The sequence below is a fragment of the Apium graveolens genome, chromosome 4, assembly GCF_009905375.1.
Source record: "Apium graveolens cultivar Ventura chromosome 4, ASM990537v1, whole genome shotgun sequence".
Taxonomy (NCBI): domain Eukaryota; kingdom Viridiplantae; phylum Streptophyta; class Magnoliopsida; order Apiales; family Apiaceae; genus Apium; species Apium graveolens.
The window spans coordinates 309,601,048-309,623,453 of NC_133650.1; the positions used below are offsets into that span (position 1 = coordinate 309,601,048).

Genomic DNA, 22,406 nt, shown 5'->3' on the forward strand with positions numbered 1-22,406 from the left:
TGCCTACCCCTTTGTAATGTTTAGTTCGTCTTTTAACATGAAAAACGAATCTGCAATTTTCATGAAAAATACAGATAATAACCAACAAAAACAAGATCTTTCAGGTATTTTCCAAATTTTTAGCTATGAAAGCAGTCTTTTGATTAATATCACAATAATTTATATTTTACAGCCTCGCAGAAGTCAAAATATTTATTAAAAATATGTATTTTTTTTATCGTAGAAAAATCCACGGCCGCTACCATTCGGATGTGCACTAGGTAAACCACACGAACTCACGCAATAGCCTGCAAATCACGTGAACCAAAGTAAACCAGTCTGCAAATCACGTAAACCAAGATAAACCGTATTTAAGCGACATGCTCTGGCTAGGAGACATAATCATAAATTCTCCTCCCGTGGGATTCGAACCTGCGGCCAAGAGAATGGTTATCTCCTCTTTGACCAACTGAGCCAACACTTGCGGACTTTACTAAAAAAATATGTATTCTTGATGCTAATTGGAGGTTTTGTTACAATTCAAAAACAAGAAAACAAATGATTAGTACAATTGTGGAGATTAAGACATGTGATGATTAGGACCAAATTAATTGTAGTTTATTAGTATGAAAACTGACTGTTTTATTATTACATGGAAATTTACTTTCTTATTGGTGAATATATAAAATTAGAATACTATATATAGCAAGATGATTAAAAATAATTGTACGTCACAATTGAATGTGAATTTTATACAGTTCAAATTTGAACTTGCATGGGTACAATACAAGTATTAGTGCACAAATTTCTTTTTAATAATAAGACTAGTAACTTGCTCCCTCCGTCCCACACGGTTTTTTACATTTACTATTTGCACGTATTTTGAGACTTCTCTAAAATATAGTTTCATATTATTTTTTAATTTATTTTTTTTGAATAAAAGTTTAAAAAAAAAAAGAAATTTTAAAAAAATATTATGGAGTTATGTTTTAAAGTAGTATTGAAAAATATGTCGAAAAGTAATGTATAAAATTCAATTGAGATTTGGGACGGAGAGAGTAATTCTGAACGAGAAAAAATTAATTAGGTGTTGAGCTGCAAAAACACCCGACTAAACCGATTCATGAACACTTTTTACGTTCACTCTTGATTAAAAATGTAGATGAACACGATGAGATAACTCAATTGATTAAGAGCTTATCTCTTGTCGTCTCGGGTTCGATTCTCGCTCACCCACCCCCGAGATTTGTTAGGACATATACTCAATTATAAGACGTATAAGTCAAATTAGTCAAAAAAAAATGTAGATAAAATTCAATATTTTAGATAGTTTTTGAAGGTATTATCCCTCGTTGATACGAATGTACCATTAATAATGGCACTCACCAATAATACTTTTTCTCACATTCTTTTATTAAATTTGAATAAAACCAATTCAACACTGTTTTATAATTTCAGGTTATATTCTAAATCTCTCACATTGCGCCAGCTTATAGCTGAATTAGTAGGCAGCAGTAGCAAAAGCTTTCTAGAGACACAAGGAATGTGACAATTTCTTATAATCAAGTCAAACAAATTCTTTAAATAATCTAAATTTCATATTCTCATTTTGGATTCTACCTATTAGTTTAACTCAGGAGCCAACTGTGTTTAGAGCTTCTTCCGTTCTACACTCTTTGCTCAACTGCCGGCTTCCTCCTCCTTCCATGCACCTCCCTCTCTTAGTTGTGTACGCGGAAATATGGTTAAATTTCGAGTTTCGGGTCGTGTATTCGTGAACAGATTTATCTTTAATTAGACTAATTTTTGCGATCAAATTGAGCTTAAGGCTAAAATAAACCATTTTTATGTACATAATTATAAGTCATATCTGAATTATTAATTTATGTCAAATATATTTCATACGTAAAATCGAGGTAGAATTATTAATTTGTGTGAAATATATTTTATACGTAAAATTGAGGTAGAATTGAAATTGTGGCGAATATATTTCTTACGTAAAATCGAGTCGGATTTTGGATCAAGACTGAGTCGTGAAATTAAAAATGTGGCGAATATATTTCATACGTAAAATCGAGGTAGGATTATTGAACTGGATTATTATTTTGTGTGAAATATATTTCACATGTAAAATAAGTGAGGTAGAATTGAAAATGTGGCGAATATATTTCATACGTAAAATTGAGTCGGATATTGAACCAAGATTGAGTCGTGAAATTGAAAATGTGGCGAATATATTTCATACGTAAAATCGATGTAGGATTATTGAACAGAACTATTAATTTGTGTGAAATATATGTCATACGTAGAAGTGAGGTAGAATTGAAAATGTGGCGAATATATTTTATAAGTAAAATCGAGTCAGATATTGAATCAAGATTGAGTCGTGAAATTGAAAATGTGGCGAATATATTTCATACGTAAAATCGAGGTAGAATTATTGAATTGAATTGATAATTTGTGTGAAATATATTTCATACGTAAAAGAAGTGAGGTAGAATTGAAAATGTGGCGAATATCTTTCATACGTAAAATCGAGTCGGATATTGAATCAAGCTTGAGTCGTGAATATATTTCATACGTAAAATCGAGTCGGAAATCGAATCAAGATTGAGTAGCGGGGTCATTGACTCGTCTCCTTGCCTGCCAAGCCATGAGTGTGTTATATATACTCTCATTGCAAAAGAAGTTACAAACAAGTTAAAGAGCCTGGATTCGAAACTTCATGGCTACAAGCAAACGTTTTAAACTCAAATTATCTCTTCCAACATTTCAATTCTGCCGTACCAAAGCAAGCCCTTCTATTCAAAAACTGCCTTCTGAGTCTACTACTTTGTTTTCTCCTGTAAACCCCAAATCATTAGAAATCTCTTATCCCTCCTTCTCCTTCTCCGACCCCCCTCCGACCCCGGCCCGTCCGTTAAAGATCATGCCGGTTAGCTTTAACACTAAACATTGTCCCTCACCGTCGCAGAAGATCTATAACTCTCCGGTGGCATATAATTCGGATGATAGTTTTGCATGGCCAATTACACCACCTCCAAAAGGCGTGAAATGTAAGAAGCAAAAGGCAAATAAAATCAAGAAATCTAAAGTTAGCAGTGGCTCGTCAGGAGAGAGCGGCTGGTTTAGTAGTGATGAGGATGGTAACGAGAGCTTGATTTCATCGTCTGAGAATTTTGACACGTCTTGTGATTTTGGCAGTGTTTCTTTTATTAGTAAAAACGGTACAAGCAAGAAAAAGGACAATGACAGGAATGGTGGTGATAATTCTCCGGTGGAGAAGTCTTCAACATCATCAGTGTTCAGGCGGCTGATGACTAGTTCTGCAGTGAATGATGAGAGTTTTGCGGTAGTGAAGAATTCACAGAATCCGTATGAAGATTTCAAGAGTTCGATGATGGAGATGATATCGGAGAAACAGATGTATGAAGCTAAGGATTTGGAGCAGCTGTTGCAGTGTTTTCTGTCTCTCAATTCTAAGCACCACCATGGAGCCATTATTCAGGCCTTCTCTGAAATATGGCACCTCCTGTTTATGTAAATCTTTCGCCTGCAGATGGAATTACATAAATTCTGTCTTAATTATTATTCTATTTGGTTATTTATTTGTTTGTCCATAAACAATGTAATATATATATATATAATTGATCATGATTCCTTACTAATGATGCATATATAAGAAGTTGTATTTCAATCCTTACAAATATATTCTGAGAAAATGTTGCAAACTTCCGAATCACAGTTCACAGGAATCGACTAAAGCCCCATTTAATATTCCGTCCCATTTAATATTCCGTTGCAGGCAGTTATACCAGTTTTTGCTGAAAAACTATAGAAAGGTCTTTAATAACTTCTAAAAGTTGTTGTCTAGAGAAGCGTATTTAGTCTAAAAACTGCCGTTAGCAAAAGCAAGTCCCTCGTACTTTTGGAAAAAATTGTTTTCAGGTTTATTTTTATATGAATTAACTATCAATTTCACCATTAAACATTCTCAAAAACATTATTTTTACATATTATATTTCAAAATATGTATAAATTAAAAAAATTATCAAACAGTCATCTAATTTTTCTAAGAACACTTTTCCGGTAGCACTTTTTCTCACAACACAGCAATTTTCAACAATACTCTCAAACGGAGCCTAAATAACACTAAATTCATGACAAACAATATGAACTAACAAGAAAGGGTGAAATCCAAATTTCAATGAATTCAAATCCAACAACAAAGTCATAAATAAAGAAAAATGATTCTTTGTATAACTTACGAAAAGACCATACCGACTTAGCAGGACAAAGGAACGCAATCATGGTTCAAAGTTCAAACTAAATAATCTACTCAAGGGTACAAAATAAATCCTCATGACATGATCACAATGAAATGAACTTTAGTACAACTTTTGCCAGACAACCAATAATTTATCACCTTCTCAACCATACGGGAGATTCCTATGGGGAGAGCATGTCTGCTTTATCATCCTCATCAGCTCGAAAATTCAAATAATGAATTGTACAAGAAGCAATTGCTTCATCATCCCTTTAGGTAGCAACATTTGTATTGTTTTCACCATTCTCAAAATATTTCACATGACATAGCACGCCGCCAGCTTCATCTGCAAAACAAATCTTCTTTTTCTCCCGATGCTTTATAGTTTCTGTAGCAGCAGAGGCATCCACAGTCGATCTCAGTGGTTGAGACTTCAGAGATTTAAACAAACAAGTAATCAGAAAAGTGCTACAGTGTACTCATCAGTATTTATAACTTGCTAATTCTAGTTACTGAAGTCAGATACATATTTGCTGCAGGGTAAGTTAGTGACAGGGTTACAAACCATTATTTTACAGAAACGGTTGCAATCTCTTGCCATCATAAACAGCCACTTTTTTGTTGTTTCCTCGACTCTAGTCACACTCTTGATAGCTGATTTCACCTGCAAAGAGAAATTTCGACACGTCAAGAGAATACATCATTGCACTTGAACATAAACCATATATGTCTTGGCACCAGCACCGTAAAATTTGACTTTAATGAGAATAAATCAATGACATAAAATTACAGTCTGCTACTACTGAGAACCATATACAGAACAAGTTTTACAAAAAGGGATTAGAAAAAAATGTGAATATAGCAACAGAAAGAACCAAATAATACAGGGTGTGGACTATTAAATCACTATATAGTCACCATGATGGCCCAAAATCAGTCCAAAATTCATTGACTTCAAGCAGAGCAGAATCATGTTCAGAGATAAGTCTATATGCAGCAGCATCCAGCAGGCAGAAAGTATATACATGAAACAACTAAAGATTGCTAAATAAGCAGCAAGGATGTTTCATAATCATGAGAAAGCCAGATTGCTAAATAAACATCCAGCATTTTTTGCATTTTACATACCTCATCAGAATCCTCATCTTCATGGAGAATTTTTTTTTCTGCAATGTCCTTCATTGACTTCAACTCAGTGATAAGCTTCACAGCTATAGCCTCTATGTCCTGCATCTGTCGCTGGGAGAATGCAATTGCCCTTTCTTGACAAACTTCAGTGGAGGTTCTTCCATTACAAATATCAGGAGGCAAACGAGTAAGCTGGGGACCGCCAACACAACCTTTAGGTGGATTACGTCTTTTAGGAAGGGCACCTTTCTTATTGTGCTTTGGTTTCTTGAGGATTTTCTTAGGGGCTATAAATACTTTTTTTTTATTCCCCATTTCATTCAATTCACCTGTCACGCATGATTCAACACCTGCAGTTTCTGATAGTGCTGACAAAGCATTTTCCTCAGTTTGGTTACCAGGGAATTGCTTTCCCTTGCCTTCTAAAAGTACAATAGACAGCATTAGTAAGACAAAGAAAGCATATTTCTCTTGACATTTCTTTAACCTACAAACTATAAAATGGATCCACTAGTACTTCTATGGTGATGTGTTAGATATTACAGCATTAGTGTTGCATGTCACTTACATCTACCTCCTGTGGTATATCTTTTTTGTGTGCGCAGAAGCATATCAATCTATGCCTAAACATTTACACATTAGGGAAAAACATAACTGATTCAGCATCAATTTCAGTACTTTACTGAGCCATCTTAATTGGCTCCAAGGGTCTATACAAAACAATTCATATGAAGACGATCCGATTACTGAAAAGTTTATGAGAGAATGTTTCATAAAATCTTATTCACTTGAAAGGTAAAGAACTAATTATCATTTAAGTGTTTTTAGCTTTTATGGAATAGTGCTCTCCTATGGCATGCCAAGTGCAGAGTAATCTTATCTTTAAGACATGTTTTGTGCTGCACAAGAATTTAATTTTTGAACATTTGTAAACTATCTGATCTGCAATAAACAACTTACTATGATTCTCAGTGCCTTCAGTCAACTCCCTGTAATTCATTGTCAAACACACCTTCTCCTGGAAAGTTGGAGAAATAACCTGAGAAAGTATATAAAAAGATAATCAATAGTTTTAAAGAATCGGGAGAAAAAGTCTGGTAAGTAATTATATAAGATACCAAAGGAAAATTCACTTCATATGACATAGAATACCTTTCTCGTTGAGGGAAATCTCTCAGGAGGTTGCCACAGCACAATATCACCATGATTGTTATTCTCTGGAATCAAAATCTCATCATCAACATTACTGGAGAAACTCATGTCCATATCAGTATATATAGGTAACAACTGTTTCTCATTTGCATAGGAAGCATCCTCGAAATCAGTAAGATGAGTATCAGGCTCTAAACAATATCCTGATGCGTTTGAATTGTAAGATATCAAAGACCAGTCTTCTTTATTTGTTGGTGAGTCACTTTGATCGACAACCAAATTACTATCAGGAGCAGAGCAAGGATAAAAATTCCAAGGGGAACTGGAATAAGAAAATGGACTTCTCAAGGAAAAATTGGGCTGATGGTGAGGCAAACTAGTATTAAAAACATCCTCAAAAGCAGATACCGTAACACCTCGACCACTTTCAATGTGACAAAGACTATCATTGGTTGTCACATTAGAAACTATACATTCAGATTCATTACTAAGTATCTCTGGCATATTCAAACTCTGGGACGCGCCGGAGATATTAAACCTATTGCTGCCATCATCCTCAAAAATGCACAACTCACCACCATTAACAATTTTAGTAGAAGGCATCCCATTATCAAGAGGCATCTCAGAGACTTCATCTCCAATTCCATGGATGACTAGACTGTTATTGTAGATGTGTTTTTCGATCAGCGGAAAGCTTTGACTAGATGGTGACTGCAGAATATCAGACTCTTTATGCAATTCTGTTACACAAGCAACAGAAGAATGCTGGCACGTCTCCTGATTACTTAATACTGCAGTCTCCACACTAGGTGGGGGAAGAAAAGAAAGGGGCGTGAAATCATCATTTAATTGACTAGGAGTAGATGTATAGGCACATGTTTCATATGGTCCTGATAATGAGATGGTTTCCTCCTTCACTAGGACACTATCTGAATTCTGAAGGAGCTTGGAGGAGTCCATGTCAACTAAGTTAAATTGCTTGTCTGGAATGGAGGAACCATCGGTTGCTTCATCTGCAAAACTCACAATCTGAGGTTCAGAGTAGCAGACTGGAGAAATCTCAACTTTTATGGCCATAGGCACACAACTTGATTGTTGGGAACATGAAGGATCAAAAATTTGATCTGCAGTAAATAAACAATCATGTTCTGGAATTGCAGAGGCACTTTTACTGGCATGTTTTTTAAAAGACTTCGCACTTTTTGAAGGTTTTGCATTCCAACTGCTGAGTGGTGTCGTGAGATCACAATCATTTTCATCTTGCTGAAAATCAAGACTTAAACAAACAGAATCTAGCATCTTTCTTTTCTTTGATTTGCACGTCTTCCTTAGTTCCTTCAGTGTCATTTCCCGGAAGGAACGATCATCTAATCCACTTACTATTTCGATGTCATTGTCACTGCAATCAGGAACACTAAATTCTTGATCACCCTGGTATGTTATTCTTTCTGCCTTCGGCAGGCATGGATTTTCAACAATATTCTTAACATCTCCACTTTCACACCCATCTTGCAATGCAACTTCCGATGGCTCATCAAGATGTTTTTGAAAGGCATCCTCATAAATATCTGTCAAACTCCTGAACACGAGTCCTGGCTTTCTACGAGAATTTACATTTAGAACCTTAATTACTGAACCATCCTTGATTGCATTAATAAAGTGCAAAGCGCTACAGGGTTGCAACCTCATCATTTGGAGTCAACTTGTATTCCTCAGCGTCTATCTCCAACCCCTTACAGTGACAAAAGAACTGCACCATATATATATAAGCTTATTTAATCAGAATCAAGTTAGCTAAGTTGAAGAAAAAATGTTAGCATAACTTCTTCACTTCACAACATAAATCAATATCATCAAGTAGAACAAATACACTAAGCACAAAATGAGTCTGTTAACCTCATATCTCACTTAATAAATGTTTATAAGCTATCTATACAAGATAAAATACCAACAAAAAGCATAATTGATATGTATAAAACCCCTCGCTTACGGATGGAAAAGAAACATCTTCTGACAGTTTAAGCGTAAAAGCCTTGGGCAGGTCAGTAACACGGAACTTGGAAGATCAATATGGAAGAAAACAGGCACTTATCTAATTCAAGATTGTGACACCAAAAACAACAAGTACAGCTTCCAAAAAGGCTCTAATAATTCTCATTGATAGAATTCTGAAGTTACCAACACTTATCAAATCTACAATCCACGATTAATCCTACCATTATCTCAAACAAGTAAACATCACTAGATTCATCATTGTAAATGTTCCTTAAAATTCCATGTACATAAAACATATAATCCATACAAAAAGCGGAGATTCATCCCTCAAATCGAATTACAAAACAACCAGATGTAAGATCCAGCATCCAATTAACTTTATCGAGATTGTTTTTCCAATACATCTAACAAGCCTTAACACAATCGAAGCAAAATTATTGAGAAATGAGAACATAGAGCATCAAATTAAACAGGATTTAAATTCATAAAAAAATCCAAACAGATGTGAAAACAATCGATTCACTAATTACACAAACCCTAATTTCGATTTAGGTAGAATTAATCTAATCACAACCACACAGATCGAGAAATGAAGATTCAGATGTGTAATACTAATTATAAACCCTAAATCTGCTAATCTGATACACATATGTGTGTGTGTGTAAAGAGGAATTGAAATTGTACTGACCTGCTATGTAACGCTCGCTCTGATTGTCAGCAGCGGAAAGTACAGAGAAGATATATATCTATTATGTTTTATAAATTTTAAGAGAGAGAGAGAGAGATTTGATCTGACAGAGAGAGAGGATGAGGGGGGAGCTTTGAGCTGTGTGTGTGAGAGAGCGGGAGAGAGAGAGGGAGAGAGAGAGGGAGAGGGAGAGAGAGAGAGAGAGAGAGAGAGAGAGAGAGAGAGAGAGAGAGAGAGAGATGTGTGTGTGTGAGAGAGAGAGAGATAGAGAGAGAGATAGAGAGATTGGAGATTAAATAAAATGAGATTTCGCGGCAGGGAGATTTAAGCTGAGATGAAAAGAGATTTCGCGGGTGCCGCTTATTTCACATCGGCGGGAACTAGGGTTTTGTGATTTCACAATTTTTGTGCGGGAAGATTTTGGTTTTTTTTTTTGTTTCTGTTTAAAACTAAAATCATTTACTATATTTTTTAACTTCAAAAGAAATTTGTTGTTTTTTTCCAAAAAATTTATAGGAGTCATTAGAATTACAATACGCTATTTAAGTTTTTTAATTTACGGAGTAAATAAAAAAATTATAATTGACTATTAGATGAAGAATAAAGTATATTTTATTTTCGTCTTCTTTACCTGATATACAATTTGAAATATTCAGGTTTCGAAACTAATTATACCAAAATTTTACTTTTTTATATTTTGGGTTTTCCCGTCAAAAATCTCACACGTTATTAATCTATTTGGGGGTTATTTGATCTTTTCAAGGGGACATATTATGCGTTCTTTTACTCACTAAATTAACTCTCGGTTATCGATTTGCTTACTAAATAAACATTCATCTCGGTTGTATATATTCTTTTATGTTGTAATTATTTATTGATTTATATTAATATAATTATATTATGAATATTAAAATATTAATAAGATGTTTTATGTTAAATATAGAACATATTATTCCATTTAGAAATCTAAAATATAGGAAAAAGGGTTCTTTCTTAATATGATTCAAAATAACATGTGTTCGAAAGGTTGATCATTACGAGTCTCTAAACCAACATATTTTCCTACACAACCAGTAAAAACTTCTGCTACGAAAAAGGGTTGTGATAAGAAATGCTCATTTTTTCGGGTTTTGAGTTTAATTTAGGTACTTTAAAAATAATAAATTAAATAATTTATTATTATTATACAAATATGATAGGTAACACGTTTTTTGAATGTTAAGAATACAAATATAATATTTTATATACTGTCAATAAATTGTTGATGCAGTGGTCAATGTCTTATTTTCCTGAATGTTGGTTAAAAGTTCGACTCACTCATCCGTTTGCATTTTTTTGACAAAAAAAATAGTACTCTACATATTTAGATACTCCATTATTAGCGTCAAACATAATAAATTTAATTATTGATAATTATCCAACGTTCACGTTATAAATATTAGATTTAAATATGTGATGTGTATATAACTAATGTATTAAATTCTATAAAAAATTATGTAGGATAATAATATACCGGGCATGTTTGGCAAATCTTATAAGTCAACTTAATGACTTGTAAGTCCGCAACAGTTTATCCATTAGTGTTTGTCGACCCAACTTATAAGCTCGTAAGATTAATGTTGGTAACAACGTACTTTTTCTAAGTTATTTTAATTTTTTGCTTTTTATTAAGTTCACTTTAAAATATATTATTTTTAAAAGTTAATCTAACTTAAACTATAAGAATTGAGATCATTTTTTAAAATTTTATTTATTTTAATTCATTTATGTAAAATAAATCTGACTTATGAGTAAAATTATCCAAACTTTTGTACAACTTATGAGGTATTTATTTTACTTATCACGTGTAAGTCACTTATTCGTTTTAGGTTATAAGATACTTGTTTTAAGATTTCCCAAACGAGCACACTATAAGATTTTTTTTGTGCTTTGGGTTCGAATAGGGATTGGAACATATTTTGGATTCGGGTCGGATGTCGGTTCAATATACCTAAGATCCAAATCCAGATCCAAACTCTTTCGGGTTTGGTAATAAGATCTGAATATGTATCCAAATCCAAAAATCAGGTTCGGGTAAATCCAAACCAGTCGCTATCCACTGGTTCGGGTAAAATTGTTATCCCTGCTATTTTGGTTACTCTGTCCACGTAGTCATTGATGATTTGATAATTTTAAACGTTGATCAGCTCTAGCCGTTTATGTCGTTTTTCACTCAAACTATATTATGAAAAACTCAAACCGCAATGGGCACCACATAAAGCGGTTTGTGAAAATTCAAACTTTAACTGCATCACAAAATAAAAAATCGCGTTTTGTTGTGCGGATATCTTATGCGTTGTGATCGGTTTGATAAGCACTCCTTGATCTTAACCTTCCCATACCCCTCTTTAAGCGGGTTATACCAGACAATATACACGTTTTGTTTGATTCTATTTGATATAATTTCAAGTTTCAACATTACTAATTGCAAGTTTTTTTTAAGTGCAATATTGAGTTTTATGTTGAAAAACGTATTCCGCTTTAATATTTTTTGCTCATCATGCCCTTGATTGGAGCCAAAAAAAAATAAAGGACTTGTCCTTTATACCATATTTGGACTAATATTCCTAAATCAAGTAAGGCAAATGTTGTCTTAATGATGGTCCATTTTTGTTGATAATCAATTAATTAATTAATTAAAGGCTATATGTGTTAGTGTTTGTACCCTAGAGACAACACTATGATGTTTTAGCTTAAGACATTAGGATTATTATATTTTATGTTCTATCGATTATTCCCTTTATAATTTATTAATTCTTAATTTATTGCGATATAAATGTTAGATTAATAAATGTTCTTGTAATATGATATGCAATTATATATCTCTAAGTACGTGACTTGGAAATGAGATTTGAGAATAGTATCAATATTCCTAAAGGTCCCTAATCGAGTATTATCATTAAGGGACAATAATAATGCATTAAGATTGGTGTGTTTGTTGACTGATGATCACATCTCATTGATCATAGGTATGATGATACTAAAGTCAAAAACACAGACATATGTATATGTACATGGTGCCGGACAGACCCAATGTGACTATCTACATGTTTGTTGTGTCATAAGTAATTCTCACATTGATAATGATGTAATGGTCCTTAGACCTAAAATCATTATATTTCTATACGAGAATTAATATACATTGATTTCATTAAAAGTTATCATTGATCAGGTAATGATAAAAGTGGACATTGGGTATATTATGAATCATATGAGAAATATGAATGATCTAGACGAGATTTACCCTCTTATGTTAGGAGTGATATTATTGGCCTCTTGTGCGAGCTAGACTATGAAATGCGTGGTCGCGCTCAAATATTGATTTGATATGATAGTCTACTCATTGATGAAGGAAACTTGGATTAAACAATGATGAGGATGACACATTACATGCATGTAGTTTAATCTATAATATATGGTTAAATGGGTTATATTACATTGTACATTATTCACGAAAAGTTTAATCGATCAGCGATTCAATTATTATTACTTGGGTAGCAATGATGTATTACTAGATACCGCTCATTGTTTACGATTTTAAATTAGATTTAAAATTCGTTGTCAACGTAATAATAACCTATAGGGTCACACACTAAGAATGTTTGAAGGATTATTTTATTTAAATTGGATTTAAATTATATTAAAGTAATTCGAATTATTTATAATATTAATTAAGTATGACTTAATTAATTAGATAAATATTGATATTCGAATTTACTGATATTAATTATGAAATTTGTTTTTTAAATAATTAAGTTTGACTTAATTATTATACAAATAGAAATTTCGAACTAATAATAACTCCTAATTAGTTAAGAGTTATAATTTTTATTATACTCTCTATATAACATCTCTTGTGTGGCTGATTTTGTATGTAAGACTTTAATTAAAACCCTAGCCACCAAGGGAGAAGATGGAGAGAGCAAGAAGAAACGAGTTTGTCCTAGTACACATTCAATCCTTGCGTTCAAGCATTCGTGTGGATACCGATAGAGCGTAGATCGCGAGAGCGGGATGCGTAGTGATTGAACAAGCTTTGGATCTCCATTAGTCAACCAATTTGTAAAGCTTCTTAAGGTAAACAATATGATCTACGAATTAAATATCTATTTTTCGCATGGATCCTGCGGCGGGTTTTAAAAATTCTGATTTTTCACGTTTTTAATTACTGGTTCCGTTGCGTTTATGTGCTCGAAACCCTTCAATACGGTATCTACAACAATTATCAAAAGTGAATAAATACGTATTAAGATAAATCTAACCAGTGTCTTTTTCATCAAAACTTTGATCACTGAGCAAATTTTTCACGGTGCTACATTCATAACTCACATTGCTGAAATATACAGTCTTTTTAGAGAGAAAATCTAAAATTTTGTTATAGTCATGAGAAACACATAAATCCGGCTTGTCAAAACGTATTCGCACAACCAACGATATTTGTGATCCGATATGTACCATATCAATGAACCAATATACTAAACGACGTAGATCATGTTAGGTTTTAGCGCATACACGAAAACATGGATAACAATTAAATCGCATAAAACCCCATATTAATCGCATACAATTCGTGAGTAAAGTGAGAGATCGTTTACAGACATTTAAAAGCGATCCAATGATGATGAATTAAGACCCCTAGCAGTTGCTCTCCAAGTGTGAAGCACTCTAGCTGTATCCAAGAAAAGATCGAAGCAATGGATGGGGGAAGATGCTAAGAGAGCATTAAGGTCGTCTCCTTCTTTCTTAGCGAAAAATAGGGTAAAGGCTAATAGGGTTTATAATAGCATATTTATAGACAACATTTTCAACTAGTTATTTTCCATTAAACTATTTACCCCATATTTTGAATAATCTCATTAATCCATTAATTAATAAGTAAAATCCCTTTTAATCATTAATTCCTTTTCTAAACTCTTTAAAAAATTAATTCTCCCCGTAATTTAATTTCACAAATTAAATTCTTAATTAATAATATTAAGAACGCATCTAAATTCTTTTATAATAAACTAATCACATTTAATTAATTATGAAAATTGCTAATCAGTTATTTATTTCATAAATAAATAATGACCAGCTATTATTAATTTAACTTACCCACCAATAAATCATTCTCTTTATGGTGTGACCCTGTAGGTTCAATATTAAAGCCGGTAGCATAAATAAATAATAATATAATATTTTATTATTATTTATATGAGTTCTTTAATTTATTATATATAATTAATAAATTAATCGTATTTATTCTACATCGTGAGGGATACTTCCCAAATCCCAATATATCGCGACTATCCAGATAATATGAATTCACCGCTTAAAATGACAAGAACCTATTCGGTGAATAGTTATCGTACAATAAATTCCTCCTGCCCTATAATGTCCCGGTTAAAATTAAGGCATGTATCTCGTGTCAAGTCTATCAAATTTAATCATATGTTTTTCTCTTCACTATGTCTAATCCTGTTTAATGCAAATTAAAAACATCTTTCTAATTTTATTCCCTAGTCAGAGATTCATGAACTAGCATAAGACATTCTCCTATTTCAATAGAAGGAACAGATCCTTTATTGACCATTCACTATCTTCGTGTACAAATTATTGCGCTAGAAAGAACCCTTGTTATTGTCCCTATAGACTAAAAACTAAACCAGAGTATAGTTAGGTGTACACAAGACGACTATGATGACCTCAAGTATAAGGACACTTGTACAACCATCACTATGTGAACAACTACTGATACATGAGTGAACTCCATCAGTTGTTCAGTTGTGCGAGTTATGTTCAGTGAACTTATTATATAATAAGTACCTACATACTGGTTATAGTGTCACCACACAAATGTCTATGAGAACAAATATCTTTCATAATGAAGCAAGTATGATATGTACCGATCTTTGCGGATTACTAATTACCGATTAGTAGCCCTACAACCATAAACTATTTAAATTCAGGGTTATCATCTTTTATGTGTCATTATTATGATCTCATCATAATTCATAAAAGTTTTACTCTAAACTATGGTATATCCTATTTAAACACTTAAATAGACAAAGTCCGTAATAAAAACAAAATAAGTTTTTTATTAATATAATTGAAATAAAAATAAATTACATAAAAGTTATTTCTAAATAATCGTACATGGTTGGACTTAGGACACATATCTTTCATATCTACGATCTCAAATAACAAATCGAACAACAAACTAAAGCAAAACCCTTTACAAATACTAAAACTTTCAATAAAAACAAAGATTTATTTAATAAGAGCAACCCAACACTAACTTAAATTACGCTCCTAAGTCAAATTTTGAAAAATGGACTTCAAAATCATTTCCAACAAGCTCCTAATCACTCCTCAAAATTTAAAAATCTTCAATGAGGAGTGATACTCCCTCCTAAATTAATTTAATAGTAATTTCTCTCTTCCCCATGTGTTTAAGATGATTAATCTTGTTTTATGTTTATATGTACTTAACTCTTAAAAAATGAATATGGATTGAGTTTAAGGAGGATTGTCGGAGAAAATGCGTAAAATTGACTGCTAAATAGTTAAGACCTAATTTATTTATATTATTTATAGAGAGTAAATAAGGGTTAGGATTTTTGGAGGGAGAGAGGAAGGAGGGGTGGCTTCAGTTGTATCTTAATGACGGTACAATGACTAAGGTCTTCGTGGCTATTTCATTTCCATCTAATTAATTTCTATATGAAATCCTAAATAAAGGTATTTATGTATAAATAATTATCCATTTAATAAACTAATAATTAAATTAGAGCAATTTCAAAACATTATCTATGTATAAATAAATTTCCATTTAATAAACTAATAAATAAATTAGAGCAATTTCAAAACATTATTTAAACATCATGGATCATTCTTTATATTATTTAAAAATAAAAGATATTGAAAAATTTATAAAAATTAATTTAAGACGATTTTAGCAGTGTTACAGATTTCGGAAATCGGAACTATTCGGTTGATGTACCGATTTACGATTTATCGGACGATTTTTTAAAAATTGGATGATTAATCGGCGATTTATCGGAAATCGGTCAAATCGGATAAATATTTTTGAGCGATTTTTGAGGGATTTATCGGCGATTTTTGAAAAATCGGCTGATTTCTATAACAGAGTTTTAGAGGCGCCGACACCTCCGTTATGGAAAAGTATGTTGATTTTCACAACAATTTTAATCAAATAAAAGAAATCATACAAACTTAACAAAAAAAATCACACAAATGGTTTTCAAATTTAACAAAACCGGCCCATTAAGCAATCCTCTCAACCTTCGGGCCGTTACTAAAAACAAAGCCCACTAGAAACTGGCCGCCTTAATAAAAACTCAAAATATTTGGCGCCCAAAATCTCCCGCTTTAAATTAAAATCAAAACAAACATTACATAAACACAGATCTGATTTGATCTGATCCATTAATTTATCAAACCCTAGCCCAAATTCACAAAAAAATCGAATCAATGGAAAGCGACGATGATTATCAATCGTTCTCTCCTGCTTATAATTCCCCCTCACATTTCCCTAAATTCAAACGCCTTAAAAAGAAATCCTCGAAACCGAACCAAAAACCGAAACCGAAACGTAACGAGCCGGTTCCGAGAAATGCGGAACCGGTTCTGTTTACGAGTGTTGATTTTGCGGAAATAGAGAAGTTAGAAGGTAATAGAATTGGAGAGGTGGATGAGGAGGAGGAGGAGGACGTGGCGGTATCGGTGAAATTGAGCCGTGATGAACCGGTTTTATTTGGGAGTGTTGATTTTGCGAAGATTGAGGCTTTAGAAGGTTCTAGAAGTGGAGATCTAGATGATTCAGACTCGATTCGTGAAGAACTGGTTTTGAGAAATGGTGAACCGGATTTGTTTACAAAAGTTGATTTTGCGAAGATAGAAGAATTAGAAGGTTCTAGAAGAGGAGAATTGGATGATGTGGCGGTGTCGAAAGAGAAGGCGGAGGTGAATTTGTTTACGAGAGTTGATTTTGCGAGATTAGAAGGTTTAGAAGGTTCTAGAAGTGGAGAATTTGATGATTCGGAGGATGTGATGGTGTCGAAGGCGCGGGAGGAGGAATTAGTTTTAGGTTCGCTTACTTCTGTTGATTTTAAGAAATTGGAGGAGTTGGAAGGTTCGAAGAGTGTGGAATTTGATGATTCGGAGGATTTGGTAGTGTCTTGGGATGAGAAGGATAGTGAGGATGTTCTGAGTGAGGATTTAGGGGAAAGGATTGCGGATTTGAAGGTTGAGGTGACTAGGAAGAAGCGGAGTGCTAGAGGTGGATTGAGGGAGAAAAAACGGAAAATTGGGAGTGTTTTGTCGTTGCCACAGGCTGATTTTGCGAAATTGGAGGAGTTGGAGTCTTCAAAGACTTTAGGGTTTGATGATTCGTCTCGTGAGAGTTTTGATGACGAGGAGGAAAGGGGGAATGAGGATGGAGAAGTGCGGAAAGTGACTAAAAGAGCTTTGGATTTTGATGATGAGAATGTTGGAGGTGTGGAGAAGGGGGATGGGAAGGAGGGGAAGGTGAAGGTTAGTAAGTCTGAGAAGAAGCGGATTAGTGAAGGTGAGAGTAGTGAGAAGAAAGAGAAGAAGAGAGTTAAGGGTTCTTATGAGGATGGGAAATTAAAGGAAAAGGCTTCGAATAAAAGGAAGGAAGAGAAGGTATATTTTGATGTGAATTTGTTTTGGTTTCAAGTTAAGTTATTTAATTGGTTTAGTTTGTTGATTATTGTTGTTTCTTAATTGTAGGAAAGAAAAGCCTATCTGGAGCAACTCCATGCCGAATCTCAAAGACTGCTGCGAGGTTTATACTTTAGATTTGTGTACTTGATGACGTTGTGTGTGTTTTTAGTATGTTCCATATATGTCTTAGATATTTAAGTAATCAAATTAAAAAAGAAGGGGTAGTGTGGTTTTGAAGCCATGATCTTTGTTCATAACGGGGATGGGGATGGGAAGTAACATTGTGGTTAAGATAATAATTAGACCTTGCTACTGTGTTGTTTTGGTGAATAACTAATAAATGTCTAGCTATTATTGTGATTTTTGGAAAGTGTCTAAGACTCTTGCAAGATTCATACATAATTTTTTGCATACTCTATAGTGTAGTTGATTTTATTCTGTAAGATAGATTTTTGGCATCTACTTTTTTAAGTATATTGGGAGGGAGAAAGGAGTCTTGTCATTGATTCTTGTCTCTCAATGATTTGTTATGATAGAAACCAGTGGGGCTGGATTTAAACCTGTTCCTGTTGTGCAAAAACCCATATCCTCGCTTTTAGAGAAGATCAGACAAAGGAAGCTTGAGGTTTCAAAAAAGTAAGTCTGTAAATGTTGCTTATCTTTGTATATTGGCTTCATTTGCTTGTTATATGATTGTTGTGGTGTTCTGGCATGCAGAATCTCTCTTTTGAACGATAGTGGTTATTCTACTGAAAACGATGATTTCATAATAGAGCCTATGGTGGGCACTGTTCCCGATAAGGTTTCTACTAGAGGTGGAGGGAAAGATAATTTATCAGACAAGGTCGAACTGGACACCAAAGTAGATGCAAGTTGTAAGGATGTAAAGAGCAGTTTCAACGCTTCTATAACAGAAGGAGTTAAAGGATTGAGGACACACTCAAGTCCTGAAAATGAGAAGTCCCCAGAGGTAAATATATGTATCATCTGGTCTTTAATATGTAAATATACAATTCCTTTAATTGGCTACATTTTGAAAATCTTAATTTTTCTTAATTTTAATGTATATACTGAGATTTTCAAAATATATCACTTATACATCTACAGAGGTTATCAGCTATAAATATATTACTAGTTACTCGCTAGAACACTAGAAAGCGAGATGTTAGTGATTAACTTATTATTTATACATTTATGTAAAAAGATTATGTGCAGAGTTTTAAACTTTGAGAATGTTATTTCAACTTGATGTTTCTTGTCAACATGAAGTGATTCCTGATTCAATCTTTATACAGGCTATCAGTGAAGAGCCTACCCCCACAATTCGAGCTCCAGTTGATGATACCCAGGTTTATTTTTATTTGTACAAAGAAAATCGGATTTATGCTTTGATCTATTGTCAGAATAAAATTCTTATTCATAAATGTAAATGATAGGATCTTTTTTGCGATTCTGAAACAAGCGACAATAAAGATGATCAGCTAGAAAACCAGCATAGTAGTCCTCTGGAAGAAGTTCTAGCGCCATCATTACTTACAATGAACTTACAGATTGACTCCGTGCCTCTCGATGATGACATGTAAGTACAGTTTAACTATTTTTCTTTGTCTATAAAACATGTGGTTTTAGGTGTAATTGTGTAAAAGGTAATTTCATGATTCATGGAATCAGCAGACGAGTCAAGTTCTAGTCTATAATCCCTCCATAAAGTATTCTATCTTAGATAACGACTTTCTCACTTACAATTAGTTGCAATTTTATTTTTGTAGTTCTTCTGATGAAGAGGATGACGACAAGGAGAATCTTGAACCTGTTACCTTCAAACCTGGTAATCCATGCTCTTCTCCTAGAGGAGATCCAGTAAAGGCTTTTGTTGATGATGAAGCTGAGGAAGAGGATGATAGTGACCATGACATCCGCTTCAATGAAAATGATGAAGATGAGGGTAATGAAGACTCAGACGAGCTTAATGATCTTATAGTCACCGGGTATGAAGAAAAGTCAATTGATAATGAAAGGCGCAATGAACTTCATCAAAAGTGGCTTGAGCAACAAGATGCAGCTGGAACAGACAATCTTATGCAGAGGCTGGGATGTGGTCCAAAAGTGAAGGAGAACACACTGCTTGACGTCGATTTAGAAAGTGACGAGGATGATGAAGGATCCAGTGATGATGAAGAGGATGTTGGACCTGCTAAGACTGCTCGAATAAATGCAAGAAAAGCAAAACAAATGATCCCACAGATGTATGCTGATAAAGAAGATCCTTTTGTATCATCTGATGACGAGGAGACTGAAAAGATGCTCGTTAAACAGCGACTCCTTGAAAAAGTTGTGAGTGTTTGCCTCTTCCTCTTGAATCTGTTGTAATTTAGCTTAGTTAGTAAATGCTATTCTTATAAGTTGATCTGTACTTGTCCCCACAATTTAAATCTTTTTGGTTGTGATTGTCAAATTCCCAGGAGGATCAGGCAACCTTAATTCCACCATCCGAGGATGAGAATTCCCGAGAGATTTTTGGTCTTATAAAGAAGCTGAATAATGCTCCATTAGCCAAAAAGAAGCCGAAAGTGCCATGTAATAATTATTTACGTTCTTTAAACTCAATCTTGTTCCGTAGTTAAGAACTTAAGGTTTTCATCACATTAAACATTCTCATATTTTACAGCATTCTTTGAGACCCTAATAACTGGAGGAAGTAGCAGCAGCAGCTCCTCAAAGGTGAGCTACAGAATGGTAGCTAAAAATTCTTTTTGTTTTGCTCTCTGTTTTTAATCTGAGTATTTAATAGTCTTTGTATTGTCAAGTATATTATCACACAGGTGCTTGTACACACACACACATCAATACTCGCTTGAAGGACCATTTGAAGTAAATACTGCAGTCATTTGGGTTAAGTATCTAGTATAAGTTGCTAGAAAGTAGAAGCTATATCACTGTTTCTTTTCCTCAACGTAAATTCTTGACATGTTTTGTACTATTAATGGCCAGGTATCCCAAGCTTGACTATATCACAATTCATGAAAAGTATAAAAAATTCTTAAGCTACACAATAATGACCATCTCTGGTTTAATTTTTCTTGATTATCAATTCCCAAGATAGCATATTCAACAATTCCATTTTACTCCAGAATTTATCATTAATATTTTGTGTTGTAAGTTACAGTGTCATGCAATCATTGTACTCCAGAATTTGCCTTTATTTTTATTGTGTTGCAAGCTACAGAGTCATCTAATCAGGTTTTAAATTATTGAATTTTGTCAATGTATAATTGCAGTCATCTTTTCTGGGACGGGTATCTAGTCATTCTCTTCCATCCAAGCAAAGAAGCAGCACAACTCGATCCTTTATTTTTGGACGAGATGACAGTAATAGTCGGAGTTCCATCTCGATATCAGAAGATTCTTCAGATGCGGTAAGATATACAAGTACTTACTATATAATAGTGTTGCTTTCTGTGTTTCCTGATTTATGCTTTTCACTACCTTCGTTAATACCACATCTTCACCGTAATGTTGCTTTCAGTCTGCTGCTATCACCCTCTAAATATTCAGTAAATTTTATTACAATTTTTTTGTTGCATACACTATCTAGCCAGGCTCTTTTTAATGTTTTGTTGAAATGTAGGTTGCAAAAGAAATAAGACCAACACAAAAGGCTACAGCAAAGTTCACAAGCTCACAAACCAAATCCGTGACTCAAAGTTCTCAGATTGTCGCTGAAACAACTTCTGGCACTTCACTAATTGAGATACTGAAGCGTTCGTCAATGCAGTCTACTTCCTGTAACCAGGATAGTATGGTTGGCATGACTCAGACTATATTTTCTGCATTCAAAATCCCTAAAAAGCCCGTAAAAGTAGAAGGAAGAACCAAATATTGATCTACCAGCCATTGGTTGATCTGCGCATTCTATGATGGCGAGGAGCTGACTGCACAGGCCACAACTTCTTGATTCATTTCTCACATTGAGTGAAAGAAGCTTGTGGGACTTCTATAGTCAACTTTTCTGGAAAATCCGCAGTTTTTTCTTTAAGCTTCTGCAGTCTAACTGCTTTGAGATCTAAAATCGCCTACATAAGATGAAGAAAGGTAAAATAAATATTTCTATCAACTATTCTTGTTTAGCAATTGTTCTTATGGAAGTATTATCACAAAACTGGTGTTCTTAAAGAAGTGTTAGCTGGTATTTATGATAGCATTTGTTTAACAAACTAAGCTCTGTGGCATATACTATTCTTCATTCTTTTATTGAGAGATCAGTAAATTTTCTTAAATCAAGGGATTACAATTTATTTTTTTGAAAGATCAGTGAATTTTCTCAATGAAAAATTATAGTATGCGACTCCTACTATTTTTTTTTGTCATGCCTCCTAATATTATTTTCAAAAATAAAATTTGACATACAATTTATATATAATTACTCTCTCTGTTTTTTATTATATGACGTTTGACTTTCTGGCACAAGTA

General features: G+C 33.6%; 3 protein-coding genes across 4 annotated transcripts; 2 read left to right on the forward strand and 1 right to left on the reverse strand.

Annotated features, from left to right (window-relative positions):
• Positions 1–2,651: 2,651 nt before the first annotated feature.
• LOC141717321 (uncharacterized) lies at positions 2,652–3,533 on the forward strand. The gene has a single exon (XM_074519404.1). It carries the CDS (start codon positions 2,705–2,707, stop codon positions 3,521–3,523), a length of 819 nt encoding a protein of 272 aa, XP_074375505.1. The 5' UTR covers positions 2,652–2,704; the 3' UTR covers positions 3,524–3,533.
• Positions 3,534–4,217: 684 nt separating this feature from the next.
• Positions 4,218–9,606, reverse strand: LOC141721699 (uncharacterized). Of its 2 annotated transcripts, none has more exons than XM_074524750.1 (6): positions 9,210–9,606; positions 6,527–8,276; positions 6,335–6,413; positions 5,375–5,793; positions 4,812–4,910; positions 4,218–4,677 (listed from the first exon to the last, which is right to left on the reverse strand). In XM_074524750.1, the coding sequence occupies exons 2-6, from the start codon at positions 8,216–8,218 to the stop codon at positions 4,519–4,521; spliced, it is 2,448 nt and encodes an 815-aa protein (XP_074380851.1). In that variant the 5' UTR covers positions 8,219–8,276; positions 9,210–9,606; the 3' UTR covers positions 4,218–4,518. The 2 variants fall into 2 exon arrangements, with proteins under 2 accessions (XP_074380851.1, XP_074380850.1); XM_074524749.1 differs by having other exon boundaries at positions 5,375–5,796; positions 9,210–9,605.
• A 7,015-nt stretch (positions 9,607–16,621) lies between these two features.
• LOC141721700 (uncharacterized) lies at positions 16,622–22,242 on the forward strand. Its single transcript, XM_074524751.1, has 11 exons — positions 16,622–17,915; positions 18,003–18,057; positions 18,473–18,572; positions 18,654–18,906; positions 19,232–19,285; positions 19,373–19,515; positions 19,706–20,270; positions 20,399–20,513; positions 20,605–20,657; positions 21,215–21,352; positions 21,565–22,242. Exons 1-11 carry the CDS (start codon positions 16,722–16,724, stop codon positions 21,817–21,819), a joined length of 2,925 nt encoding a protein of 974 aa, XP_074380852.1. The 5' UTR covers positions 16,622–16,721; the 3' UTR covers positions 21,820–22,242.
• Positions 22,243–22,406: the final 164 nt, after the last annotated feature.